At 42.9% G+C, this 13,991-nt stretch overlaps 1 protein-coding gene and 1 long non-coding RNA gene across 7 annotated transcripts in view; one reads left to right on the top strand and one right to left on the bottom strand.

The window, feature by feature from the left end:
• LOC147106289 (uncharacterized) overlaps window positions 1-13,991 on the top strand; it is a 313,882-nt gene that overhangs the window by 79,222 nt on the left and 220,669 nt on the right. The gene's annotated exons all lie outside the window — the stretch shown is intronic.
• The window catches only part of ptprq (protein tyrosine phosphatase receptor type Q), a 278,107-nt gene that overhangs the window by 43,527 nt on the left and 220,589 nt on the right, over window positions 1-13,991 (bottom strand). The window contains 3 exon segments of the mRNA XM_086009276.1: window positions 4,238-4,366; window positions 4,970-5,069; window positions 11,162-11,235. Coding sequence (XP_085865402.1) covers window positions 4,238-4,366; window positions 4,970-5,069; window positions 11,162-11,235 — 303 coding nt within the window.

The following is a 13,991-nucleotide window of genomic DNA, read 5'->3' as shown; positions in this document are numbered from 1 at the left end:
CTGGCCCCTTCTGGCCTGTGCAGCTTCAGGTGGGTGAGCAGCAGCCTGGCGCTCCTGTTGCTGCTGCTGTTGTTCCTGGTTCTGCTGGTGCCGCAGCTGGTGTTCGAGCTCATCTAATACCCAGAAGGGAAGGAAATAAATGGCTCCCATGCTTCTGGTATATGCCTCAGTTGAGGAAGCGCTCAGTGAAGGTGGCGAGAGGGGTTTCCCAGGAGATCACACTGGAGATGGGTGTCAGGCTCCAAACTTCCACAGCTGTGGTTAAGCCTTCTAAAAGTTGGCCCAGACCTAAGACCACTAAGTCCTGCCACCTGCAAATGATGGCTGATCAAATCTCCTCTTTAATGGTTGACCTGCAGTTGATAGTCAGCAATCCAATAGTGCTCCCGCCAGGTTTCACCGTTGTGTTTCCCACCAGGCGTGTTTAACGTGGGAAAAGAGTTAAATTTGCAAGGGCCTTTCAAAATAGGATTATAGAGGCTACTTAGTGCTTGTTAAGGGCCTTAACGACCAGTCCCGCCTGTTGGAGGCGGGACGGAGTTGGGACCATTAGACACGACTGAGTTAAAGTTGCTCGGAGTCGGGAGCCAGGCGGGGGGGTCCCGCCCGCCAGTTTTTGTGATTTTAACCCCCCACACGCCTCCAATCACGCCTCCACGGCCCATTGAAAATCGAGCCCTTTGTGTTCTCCTCACAGCTTACTGTCCCACCTAGCTTTGTATCATCAGCAAACTTGGATACATTACACTCGGTCCCTTCATCTAGGTCATTAATATAGATTGTAAATAGCTGAGACCCCAACACTGATCCTTGCGGCACCCCACTAGTTACAGCCTGCCAACCTGAAAAAGATCTGTTTATCCCTACACTCTGTTTTCTGTCCATTAATCAACTTCTATCCATGCTACTATATTACCCCCAACCCCATGAGCCCTATTCTTTTGTAATAACCTTTAATGTGGCACCTTATCGAATGCCTTTTGGAAATCCAAATATACTACATTCACTGTTCTCCTTTATCTATCCTGCAATGTACATCCTCAAAAAACTCTAATAAATTTGTAAAACACGATTTCCCTTTCATAAAACCATGTTGACTCTGCCTAATTGTATTATGATTTTCTAAGTGACTTGATACCACTTCCTTAACAATGGATTCCAGCATTTTCCCGACAACTGATGTCAGGCTAACTGGCCTGTAGTTCCCTGTTTTTTCATTCCCTCCTTTCTTGAATAGCAGTGTTACATTTGCGACCTTCCAATCCACTGGGACCATTCTAGAATCTAGGAAATTTTGGAAGATTAAAACCAATGCATCCACTATCTCTTCAGCCAAATCTTTTAGAACCCTAGGATGTAGGCCGTCAGGTCCAGGGGATTTGTCGGCTTTTAGTCCCATTAGTTTCTCTAGTACTTTTTCTCTACTTATATTAATTACGTTCCTCACCCTCATTAGACCCTTGGTTCCCCACCATTTTTGGTATGCTTTGTGTGCCTTCTACTGTGAAGACAGATCCAAAATACTTGCTTAACGTTTCTGCCATTTCCTTATTCCCCATAATAATTTCTCCTGTCTTAGCCTCTAAGGGACCAACATTTACTTTTGCTACTCTTTTCCTTTTTACATACTTGTAGAAACTCTTACAATCTGCTTTCATATTTCTTGCTAGTTTTCTCTCATCTTCTATTTTTTCCCTTTTTATCAATTTTTTGGTCAACCTTTGCTGGTTTCTGAAACTCTCCCAATCCTCAGGCTTACTATTATAATTTGCAACATTATAAGCTTCTTCTTTCAATCTAATGCTATCCTTAACTTCTTTAGTTAGCCACGGTTGGATCGCTTTTCCCGTGGAGTTTTTGTTTCTCAATGGAATATATTTTTGTTGAGAATTATGAAATATTTCTTTAAATGCTAGCCACTGCTTATCTACTGCCATACCGTTTAATCTTTTTTTCCAATCTATCTTAGCCAACTCGCCCCTTATACCTATGTAATTGGCTTTAATAGGGGGGTAAATTGAGTCGCGCCCCCCTTGGGGCACTAACTTCGCCGGGGCACTACTTTTAGCACCCCGAAAAAATTAGCGCCCCCGAAATTGAATGGTAGCACCCCAAGAGGGAATCGGGACGCTACTGGAAGTGCCCCGCCTCCCTCTTGGGGTGCTTCTTAAAGGGGAGGGGCCTTGCGCAGCACGACCTGGGGCCCAGTTGGGCCACCAGGTATCAGAGTGCTGGCAAAAGAGCCCAGCACTCAAGAGAAGTGCTGGGCTCACGGAGCGCAGCTGGCAGTCCGTGGCGGGGCTTCAGAGGAGGCCAGGGACGGCAAAGGGAGCAGGTGATGGCAGGCGGCCAGCAACAAAAATGGCCGCCCGGCACCTCGCCTTTAATTAGCGTCGCCCCGGCCGCAGGTAGGCCCCCCCTGACCCCGTCAGACATAGCCTCCGGCGGTAAGTCAGGGGCGCTGCTGAAGATCGTGGCCAGGGCACGAGCGGGGCACTGCGCATGGCGATGATAGCACCCCGCGGCGCTGGCAATGATAACTGTTACCACCGCCGCTAACCTACCGCTGAATTTCACGAGAGGCGCTGGCAGCGCCATGCCCGGGCGCTAATTGATTTGCACCCCGTTAGCGCCCTCTTAGGGTGCTAACGGGAGGCGCAAAGCAACCGAATTTCCCCCCCTAAGACTCTAGTTTTGGACTTAGGCAAGTCCCTCTCAAAATTAAGTGAAATTCTATCATATTATGTTCACTCTGTCCCAGAGGATCCTTTACTATGACAGGTGGTCCTTGTGTCCAACAATCAAAGGACACAAATCACAAGAAACACATTGGAGGACAAATTTGCAAATAACTCATGTACGCTGCAGCCTGGGCACCAAGTAATGGGCAAAAGACGCAAAGAAGTGGGGAAACAGTGAACCCCAAACCGCTCCTGGTCTTTCAAAAAATCGGTGTTCTAAGGGTGGTTAAAAAGCCTAGGTCAGTGTATTTAATCGTTTCTACTTAATCTATTCAAAGATGAATTGTATTACTTTCCCCCATACACCCCAAACTTTCTAAATGTTATGTTCCTAAACACAACACCTCCAGTATTACATTTTTAATTGATCATTGCTTTGACATTTTTTTTATTTACTGTAATCAGTGGCAAGAATAACCTGAAAATGTTCTTAAACTCTTCAAACTGTACAATAGAAAGAAAGCAAGAAAGACTTGCATTTATATAGCGCCTTTCATGACCACCGACATCTCAAAGTGCTTTACAGCCAATGAAGCACTTTTGGAGTGTAGTCACTGTTGTAATGTGGGAAACGTGGCAGCCAATCTGTGCACAGCAAGGTCCCACAGACAGCAATGTGATAATGACCAGATAATCTGTTTTTGTTATGTTGATTGAGGGATAAATATTGGCCAGGACACCAGGGATAACTCCCCTGCTCTTCTTCGAAATTGTGCCTTTGGATCTTTTACGTCCACCTGAGAGAGCATACTGGGCCTCGGTTTAACGTTTCATCCGAAAGACGGCACCGCTGACAGTGCAGTACTCCCTCAGCACTGCGCTGGAGTGTCAGCCTAGCTTTATGTGCTCAAGTCCCTGGAGTGGGATATGAACCCGCAACCTTCTGACTCAGAGGCAAGTGTGCAATTTTAATTTTATTTCAGAATAAAGTATTTTATTTGAAATTTGAAAGTTGCAAAATGTGGTGTACTTTTGAGGGAATGTGCATTTAAAAAGATCACAATTAACGAAGCAAAATATAAATGTAAATTTATGTCAGGTGCACAGGCAAGGAGCTGATTAAAGGAAGTAGTTACATGCTAAAGTTCACTCTTTGATACATTCACGCTTCTCAATCAACTCTCTTATCCCAGTACACTGACTGAGCTTCTAATTTATTTTGTTCAACTAATTAAGGTACAAGTCAATTCAAGAGTAAAGCATAATTACAATTTGTCTTGTTAAAATAGCTGCTTAATCTTTATTTAAATCAATTAAAAATTTAGTGACATCTAAACAGTTTTAAAGCAGAAACAATGTGTTGCTGCATTTTTTCATGCCCAAGGAAGATTGACTGCTTTTATGTATTCTGGTGTGAAGTGTCTAAAGGATGGACTTTGGCCTTGCAAAAAGGAGTTGAGTGACCTCAGTAAATAACAGCACTGCAAACACTTCCAAACAAGTACAGGTCAGAATAGGGTCAGGACCCTTTGGTTGCTAGGATATCGGAAGCTCACCGTGTCAGCTTCTCCTCCTTTAGTTCCAGGTCTGTCACTGCAATCATCTGGTCCAGCTTGAATTTAGTGTCAATAATTTCAGCATCCCTTGGAGAGTACGTGCCTCCTTCCTTCTGCTTTTGTCTTATTCTGTATATGGATTACAGACACCAACAATACTCAGCATAGATCGAGAGCACAAGAGATTATTAAAAATGTTAAGCCATTCTTTTGGCTGTAAGAAGATAAAAACTAAGAAGTTTTCATACCGGACCCGCTTTGAATTCTGGCAAAACAATGCAAAAGTATTGAGGACTTTGTTTTTCCTCGCAAACGGCACATTTGTGGCAGCATCGGCAGCCAAAGTATTTTCAAGCTCCTTAGCAAAATACTGCAGATGCTGGAAATCCAAAATAACAACAGAAAATGCTGGAAAAACTCAGCAGGCCAGGCAACATCCGTGGAGAGAAAAATTTCTCTCCACGGATGTTGCCTGGCCTGCTGAGTTTTTCCAGCATTTTCTGTTGTTTTTTCAAGCTCCTTGCCTACTTTGATGCTATGCTGCAGGTATACAGAGAAATTAGGGAAACCAAGGTGGTCTGGGGAATTTTACGTCCCATCAGATATTATTCATGTTAAATAAATAACAGTATTTTAATTAACTGTATGATGCAATTGTCAGGATAGTTGTGGGGTGAGTTGAATTTACAAATTTTAAAAAGTTTAAGAGTTTACAAGATGTGTCCTTCCTACCTTGCAATCACATAGGCAGCTATCACAAGGAGAATGACAGAAAGCACACACAAAGTCACTGCAAGGATTATTTCAATAGTTCTTCCTGACAGACCTCCGGCTGTAATAGCAAGAATATAGTATATTAAAATAAAACACATTTTGCATGTCATGTAAATACAACTATCCATACTAAAAATGGATGGAATAGCAAATGCACTACGACTTTACACTGCTGTTTTACTAACCGTCTTGTACAGAAATAGCCGAGCATCATGCATGAAATATTGGCAAATTGCAAATGTGCTCAGACTTTAAAAGACAATAAAGTGCCAAAGTATTTTTCAGGTACACTCATAGAGTCATAGAGTTATACAGCACGGATAGAGGCCCTTCGGCCTATCGTGTCCGCGCCGGCCATCACGCCCTGTCTAATCTAATCCCATATTCCAGCATTTGGTCCGTAGCCTTGTATGCTATGGCATTTCAAGTGCTCATCCAAATGCTTCTTGAATGTTGTGAGGGTTCCAGCCTCCACAACCCTTTCGGGCAGTGAGTTCCAGACTCCAACCACCCTCTGGGTGAAAAAGTTCTTTCTCAAATCCCCTCTAAACCTCCCGCCCTTTACCTTGAATCTATGCCCCCTAGTTATTGACCCTTCTACTAAGGGAAAAACCTCCTTAGTATCCATCCTATCTATGCCCCTCATAATTTTGTACACCTCAATCATGTCCCCCCTCAGCCTCCTCTGCTCCAAGGAAAACAAACCCAATCTGCCCAGTCTCTCTTCATAGCTGAAGCGTTCCAGCCCTGGTAGCATCCTGGTGAATCTCCTCTGCACCCTCTCCAAAGCTATCACATCCTTCCTGTAGTGTGGTGACCAGAACTGCACACAGTATTCCAGCTGTGGCCTAACCAGTGTTTTGTACAGCTCCATCATAACCTCCTTGCTCTTATATTCTATGCCTCGGCTAATGAAGGCAAGTATCCCATATGCCTTTTTTACCACCTTATCCACCTGTTCCGCCGCCTTCAGGGATCTGTGTACTTGCACACCCAGATCCCTCTGACCCTCCGTCTTGCCTAGGGTCTTACCATTCATTGTGTATTCCCTTGCCTTGTTAGACCCCCCAAAGTGCATCACCTCGCACTTTTCCGGGTTAAATTCCATTTGCCACTGTTCCGCCCATCTGACCAACCCATCGATATCGTCCTGCAGACTGAGACTACCCTCCTCGCTATTTACCACCCTACCAATTTTTGTATCATCCGCGAACTTACTGATCATACCTTTTACATTCATATCCAAGTCATTAATATAGACCACAAACAGCAAGGGACCCAGCACCGATCCCTGTGGTACCCCACTGGCCACAGGCTTCCAGTCACAAAAACAACCTTCGACCATCACCCTCTGCCTTCTGCCACTAAGCCAGTTTTTTATCCAACGTGCCAAGGCACCCTAGATTCCATGGGCTCTTACCTTCTTGACCAGTCTCCTGTGCGGGACTTTATCGAAGGCCTTACTGAAATCCATGTATACCACATCCACTGCGTTGCCCTCATCCACACACCTAGTCACCCCCTCAAAAAATTCAATCAAATTAGTCAGACATGATCTTCCCTTGACAAAGCCATGTTGACTATCCCTGATTAATCCTTGCCTCTCCAAATGGAGACTGATTTTGTCCCTCAGAATTTTTTCCAATAATTTTCCCACCACTGATGTTAGGCTCACTGGCCTGTAGTTCCCCGGTTTTTCCCTACTCCCCTTCTTGAATAATGGAACTACATTAGCGGTTCTCCAGTCCTCTGGCACATCCCCTGTGGCCAGAGAGGTTCTGAATATGTGTGTTAGAGCCCCCGCAATCTCTTCCTTTGCCTCACACAGCAGCCTGGGATACATTTCGTCCGGGCCTGGGGATTTATCCATTTTTAGGCCTGCTAAAACCGCCAATACCTCCTCCCTCTCGATGTTAATGTGTTCGAGCATATCACAGTCCCCCCACCCTATTTCTATGTCTACATCGTCCCTCTCCATAGTGAAAACAGATGCAAAAAATTCATTTAGAACCCCTCCTACATCTTCCGGCTCCACACACAGATTGCCACTTTTGTCCCTAATGGGCCCTATTTTTTCCCTAGTTATCCTCTTACCCTTAATATACTTATAAAACATCTTAGGATTTTCCTTTATTTTGCTCGCCAGTGTTATTTCATGGCCCCTCCTTGATCTCCTAATTTCTTTTTTAAGTATCCCCCTGCACTTTTTGTACTCCTCTAGGGCTTCCTCCGTCTTTAGCCTTTTGTATCTGCCAAAAGCCCTCCTTTTTTTTCTAATCCATTCTCGTATATCCCCTGACATCCAAGGTTCCCTGTGGTTTTTGGAACCACCCTTGACCTTTACGAGAACATGTTGCCATTGTATGATCTCAATCTCCCTTCTGAAAGCCTCCCATTGCTCCGATGCGGATTTTCCTACAAGTAGCTGGGCCAGTTCCGAGCGGATGACTAGTGGTGTGAGTTAGAAACTCGCCCGCTGGTCTAGAAATGAGGCCTGATGTATTTTAACTCCTGGGCCACATTTAAATCCCATTGACTTCATAGGGACCTAACATGGCTTTGGGTGGGTATCCTTGCCACTTACTCAGCTGAGCATGTTAAAATTAGGGACCGTGAGCTCCCGGCATCTCCATGGAGGGCAAGTAACCTGGGCATTTTTAACTGCCCACTTGCCAGGTTTCCACCTGGCAGGCAAAGTATAAATTAGCTACTTCACCAGATTTAGATTTCAGTACCTGTTTAGCAAAGTACATGGCAAATATAAGTGCAATCAACTTTTCTAACATTAATAAAGTGATAAAGAATGTATTCACTCAGATAGGAATTAATATGTCATAAGTTTAAACCGTGATTTTAAAATTGAAAAGTAATCTTAGGTCAGGGGAGAACAGTGATTAGAGACTCTTGGGGTCAGTCCCTCTTTACAGCATCAATACGTATAATGTGACTTAACCGTTAAAATCGGCTGTCTGGTTTTCAAATCATTAGTGCTCTTGAACAGCAAAAACAATGAACAAACACATCTAAGAACCGCAGAAAATAATGCGGAGTATAATTGGGAAAACACAAGACACTTGTTTCTCCATCAATAGTTGCTTTGAACTAGACGAAGCAACAAAGTCTTGTTTATACAGGTTCATTAAACTCAGTCAAATCAGAGTTGCTGTATAAACAAGTTTAACCCTTTGGTATGCTGGGTCCAGTGGCACAGCATTTCTTTCTTGTAACTGAAGCTAAAAAAAAAAATCATAATATGGGCTTGTTGAACATTTCAATGTAAAATTTCTTTACACAGAGACTTAAAAATCCCAATTTGATTAACATGTTAAATAGAGTTAAATACAGTAGCATAATTGATGTAATTTTTTGAAATAGCTTTTTATAATAACTTGTATTGTTAGCAACTAATATAACAGGCATAATGTAAAAATCTAGGTCCCAAAAATTCACAGGCAGCGATCCCAACTTCCAACAGTTACCCTTGCCCCTCAAGCACGGACCTTGCTGGAGTTTGAGGCGTTAGCGGGGGGTGGGGCGGCATTAGATTTTGGGGATATGTGAAGTTAGCCTAAATGGGAACAGGCAGACAGAGCTGAACAGACTTTTGCTGGCAATGCAGATAGGAAACACACTCCTGAGCAAAGGGAGATAAGATTACGAAAGCAGAAGAAATGCATCAAAGACAGCTTATAGTTAACCACAATGCAAACTAAATAAAGACATAATAGTGCGATTTTAATGAACTAACATGATTAACAGAAGGTCAGAAAGTTTAGGAGTAATGGAAAAATACTGAAGGAAAAGGAATGAGCTCAGCTCAACAGAATGAAGGCAACCATGAGAAATATAGATAAGAATGGGGCCCCAGCAACTGTTCTTAGCTTTGCCTTTGAACAATTAGGAAGACAGGGACCTGTTAGATGAAATTAATTGTTTACTAGTGGGCATAACCAGGGCATCCTAATAGACTGAGGACACCGGAGGTCAAGCTCAGGGCATACTAGGTCCATCCAACGGGTTGTCTGCTTGTAAGTATATAGACATATATAACTTGCTTGGCTTGTTATGATTGATTATGATCATATTTCTTAATAAAGTATTAAAGTTGCTGACACTTGGCTCTTGAACCTATTAATTAATAACATTGGCATAAGGTAAAACTTTTCAGGGGATACCTCATTTGCATTGGGCTGGTGGGTACCTGTGCCAATAAAGACACATCTCTGGTGCCCACCTGCTGTATGTGGCCAGAAACTCCAGCGCCTGCCTGCATCCAAGACCCCATCCTTATTCCCTTTTGTCCCCTGTGTAAGAAGGCTGATCCAATTTTTTTGTTACAAAGGACTGACCCTTCTTCGGGGTCCAGGCCGCTTCCCTCTCATGGACCGCTATTCCCCATCCCCTGATGGAGCCCACTTGTGCCCATTTGGAGGCTGGTATGCCTCATCACTCTCGACATATCATCCTTCAACAATACATTGGGTTGTTTCCAAGCTGGAGAAGCGTCAGCTCCCCATGTAAGGAAACCCCATCTCTGGCTCCGCCCCATGGGCAACATAGGCATTGTAAGGGGTGGGAGGAGGTTCTGCCCTTATTGCTGGAATCTAGCTGATCCCTCAAGGAAATTTCCGGCCATATTCTTCATATAACAAAGATGATTGGAAATTACTTTGCTGATATGTCCATGAGACAATTGGAGCATATCAAAGAGAGTCGCTGATGTTACTGTGTTCACATGCTTATGTTTATATTGACATCAATAGCCAGAATGAGCAGCTTTATACCATAGAATTCACTCTGCAGAAGAAGTAGTACTGAATACACCATGGAATTAATTTTGTAATAGACATTACATTCCAATTCAAATTACTAAGCAAATAGGAAGATGATTATTGGCAGTGGTACTCTGCTGAATTTGTTGACGTATTGAAGCCGTTTTACAGTCAGCAATGAAATATTTACTGTCTTTTAAGTCCTCTAACTTAGAAACTTTTAAATAAAATTATACAGTTTAATGCTTTCTTTTCTTTTTATAAACTCCAATAAAGAATAAGCACTATGGACTTACAAGAGTGAACAATAATCATTGAGCAGAAAATGTAAAACTTTAAATTACTATGTGCAATACTGAATGTTAATCTTGAAGAGAGTCTTAACACCTGTTCATTTGGCAAAAGTTTCAACTTCGGTGGGGGCGAAAATCAGGGAGATATCGGATCAGCCGCCCATTGTACGCCCACCCAGTTTTCATTTCCCAGGTGTATAGTGGGCGACCGCTCTAATAGCGTTTGTATAATGACCCGCCAAAGCTGAAAGTCCCGGCCACAATCTCCAAATCCAGAAATCATTTGGACACCAAAACATGGGAGGTGTGATTAACCTAGCTGAAAGTCCAAATCAGATAATGAGACTGGAGATGTGGTGAACAAAGGAAAACAAACATATGGAAATAACTTTCAACCACCAACAGCTCATAAATATTTCTAAACAGAAATATTGTGGGAAGAAGGGACAAAACCTTCAACATTGGCAGTGGAAAGGAAAGTTGGGAGGGGCACATAACGGGTGGCTGATCCGATATCGCCCGTTTTACACCCCCGCCGAAGTTGAAAGTTCAGTCCAATATTATGAACAGTGACATAAACACTAAGGTTACTAACAGATTGTAGTTCCACAGAGCCAAAAGCATACTTTATTTAGCAGCAGATGTTTTTATATTCGACTTGCAATCTTCTTATAGGGCTTTGTGGCTCCATTTTTCTGCAGTATTGGGGAGGAAGGGAGGTGATGACATTTCAAGGACTTTGAAGAGGAAAAGGAGGTTTGAGGTGGGGCAGTAGTTTTTGCAAATGGAGATTTAAGAGCTATTCTCCTTCTATCTATATATCTATGGATATCAAGGAGAAGCTCAGCTATACTGTTTATGAGATCAATGTTGGGACCCATAAGCCATTGTGAAAATGCCAAAATACATTGGCAGCACATGACATGGCACATTAACTTCAATTTGAATCCTTTCTGACCTCTCCATGCCAACATGGAACACTTGCACTATCATAAATGAAGAATTCAAATATACAAGACCTCAGCACTGTAATATTACCAAAAAAGAGAACACTTTTCAATTCAATTCTATTTTGTATGAATTACCTAGGGTTTTGATGGGATCAGAGTAATCTGAATCAGTAAATTGTCTTTGAAAGTTTGTTGCTCGAAATTTGAATCTAAAAGAAAAAAATGACAAATTTATTACAAATAAAGTTGACAGTAAAATATCTTTATAGAGACATTTATTTTCTAGTACATCTGTTATGAATTTCGATACCTTAGATACTTTCTCAGATTCACTGGTGTCAGTAACTCCCATAAGCAAGTGTGAGTGTCTTACTTTTTTTATGGGCATTGACTCACACTACCCTATATCTCTTTGTACAATAACAGGACCCCGCTGTAATAATATTACTCTCTTGTGATCTGAGGCAGCTAGTCATGTCAGCCTTGGCTCAATAGTAGCACTCACGCCCCTAAGCCAGAAGACTGTAGGTTCAAGCACCACTGGAGACATGTGCACATCATTTAGGTTGACACTTCAGTGCAGTACTGAGAGAGTGCTGCACTGTCAGAAGTGCTGTCTTTCAGGTGCGATGTTAAACTAAGGCCCTGTCTGCTCTCCCAGGTAGACATAAAAGATCTCATGGCACTATTTGAAGAAGAGCAGGGAGTTCTCCGGGTGTCCTGACCAACATTTATCTCTCATATAATATCGCCAAAATCAGATTACCAGGTCATTTATCTAGTTGCTGTATGTGGTACATTGAGTTGTGTAAGTTGGCTGCCACATTTCGCTATACTACTATAGTGACTATACTTCAAAATACTTCATTGGTTGTGATGTGCTTTGGGATGTACTGAAGTCATGAAAGCACTATGTAAATGCAAGTTCTTTCTTTTGCATGTATATTTTCTTCAATCGCTTTGCAGGCAGACTGAACAAACATTTTTTGAGACAAGGTTGATATAAAACTTGTTAAGCTGCTTTATTTAATAATAAAAAGCAATAGTTATGATCAGATTCACTTGATTTAATTGTACAACTAATCTTCAAACAATGATACAAAATAAAGAATGTGCCACAGTTCCCCACATCAGTGGGTCCTCTTATTTGCCTTAAACAAGATATCTTCTACCTAACATCCAGCATTTCTAATCTCTTTGCCTCAGCAAAGACCCTCACAGCTTTCCTTTTCACAAACTTAACTACCCTCACAGCCTTTCTGTTTCAAAAGCCTGTCTTTTTGTAATGCTGCCTCTCTTTTAATCTTCCTCTTAACAGACAGAGATCAGAAGGCTTTCTCCAACACAATGGTGTGAGATGTTCTTTGATTACCTAGACAAACTAACAAATTGTGTTTGTTTAGTCTGTGAAAAAAACAACTTTCCTTTAGCATATTAGCCACCTTTCAACTAGATGCCTTTTTAAAATTTGTGGATATGGGCTTTGCTTAAAAAACATTAAAAATAATCCTTATTTTCAAATCTTTTCTTTGGAAGAAGCTGGACAACGGAGGAGAGGTTTTGGAGGGGGATGGTGTGGTCAACCATGTCAAAGGCTACAGAGAGATCAAGAAGGATAAAGAGGGACAGTGAACTATGGCCACAGTCACAGAGGATATAATTTGTGACTCTGATTAGGGCTACTTCAGTGCTCTGGCGGGGCCGGAAACCTGACTGGGGAGGTTCAAACATAGAATTGCGGCAAAGATCGGCACAGATTTGGGAGGTGATAACAGTTCAAGGACTTTGAAGAGGAAAAGGAGGTTTGAGGTGGGGCAGTAGTTTTTGCAAGGACAGAGGGGACGAGGTTGGGTTTTTTGAGGAGAGGATGATAACGCTAGTTTTGAAAAGGAGGGAAACAGTACTTCAGGAGATTAAGCCATTTACAATGTCAGCTAGCATGGGGGCTAGGAAAGGAAGTCAGGTGGTCAGCAATTTAATGGGAATGGGGTTGAAAGAATAGGAGGTGGGTCTCATGGACAACAACAACAACAACTTGTCTTTATATAGCGCTTTTAATGTAGTAAAACGTCCCAAGGCACTGCACAGGAGTATTTTAAGACAACAAATTTGACACCGATCAACATAAGGATAAATTAGGGCAGGTGACCAAAAGCTTGGTCAAAGAGGTAGGTTTTAAGGAACGTCTTAAAAGAGGAAAGAGGTAGCGAGGCGGACAGGTTTAGGCAGGGAATTCCAGAGCTTTGGGGCCTAGGCAACAGAAGGCACGGCTACCAAAGGTTGAGCGATTATAATCAGGGATGCTCAAGAGGGCAGAATTAGAGGAGCGCAGATATCTTGGGGGGGTTGTGGGGCTGAAGGAGATTACAGAGATAGGAAGGGGATTTGAAAAAAAGGATGAGAATTTTGAAATCGAGGCACTGCTTAACCGGGAGCCAATGTAGGTCAGCGAGCAGAGGGGTGATGGGCGAATGGGACTTGGTGCGAGTTAGGACACGGGCAGCCGAGTTTTGGATGACCTCAAGTTTACATAGGGTGGAATGTGGGAGGCCAGCCAGGAGTGTGTTGAAATAGTCAAGTCTAGAGGTAACAAAGGCATGGATGAGGGTTTCAGCAGTGGATGAGCTGAGGCAAGGGCGGAGGCGGGTGATGTTACGGAGGTGGAAGTAGGCGGTCTTTGTTATGCTGCGGATATGTGGTCGGAAGCTCATTTCAAGGTCAAAAATGACACCAAGGTTGCGAACAGTGTGGTTCAGCCTCAGACAGATGTTACAGAGAGGGATGGAGTCAGTGGCTAGGGAACGGAGTTTGTGGCGGGAACCGAAAACAATGGCTTTGGTCTTCCCAATATTTAATTGGAGAAAATTTTTGCTCATCCAGAACTGTGTGTTGCACAAGTAGTCTGACAATTTAGACACCGTGGAGAGGTCGAGAGAAAAGGTAGTGAGGTAGAGCTGGATGTCGT

The sequence above is a fragment of the Somniosus microcephalus genome, chromosome 16 (genome assembly GCF_052327205.1).
Source record: "Somniosus microcephalus isolate GS21.2 chromosome 16, FLI_Smic_1.0, whole genome shotgun sequence".
Classification (NCBI taxonomy): domain Eukaryota; kingdom Metazoa; phylum Chordata; class Chondrichthyes; order Squaliformes; family Somniosidae; genus Somniosus; species Somniosus microcephalus.
Note: the sequence above shows the minus strand (reverse complement) of the source record. Positions and strands in the feature narration are given on the sequence as shown.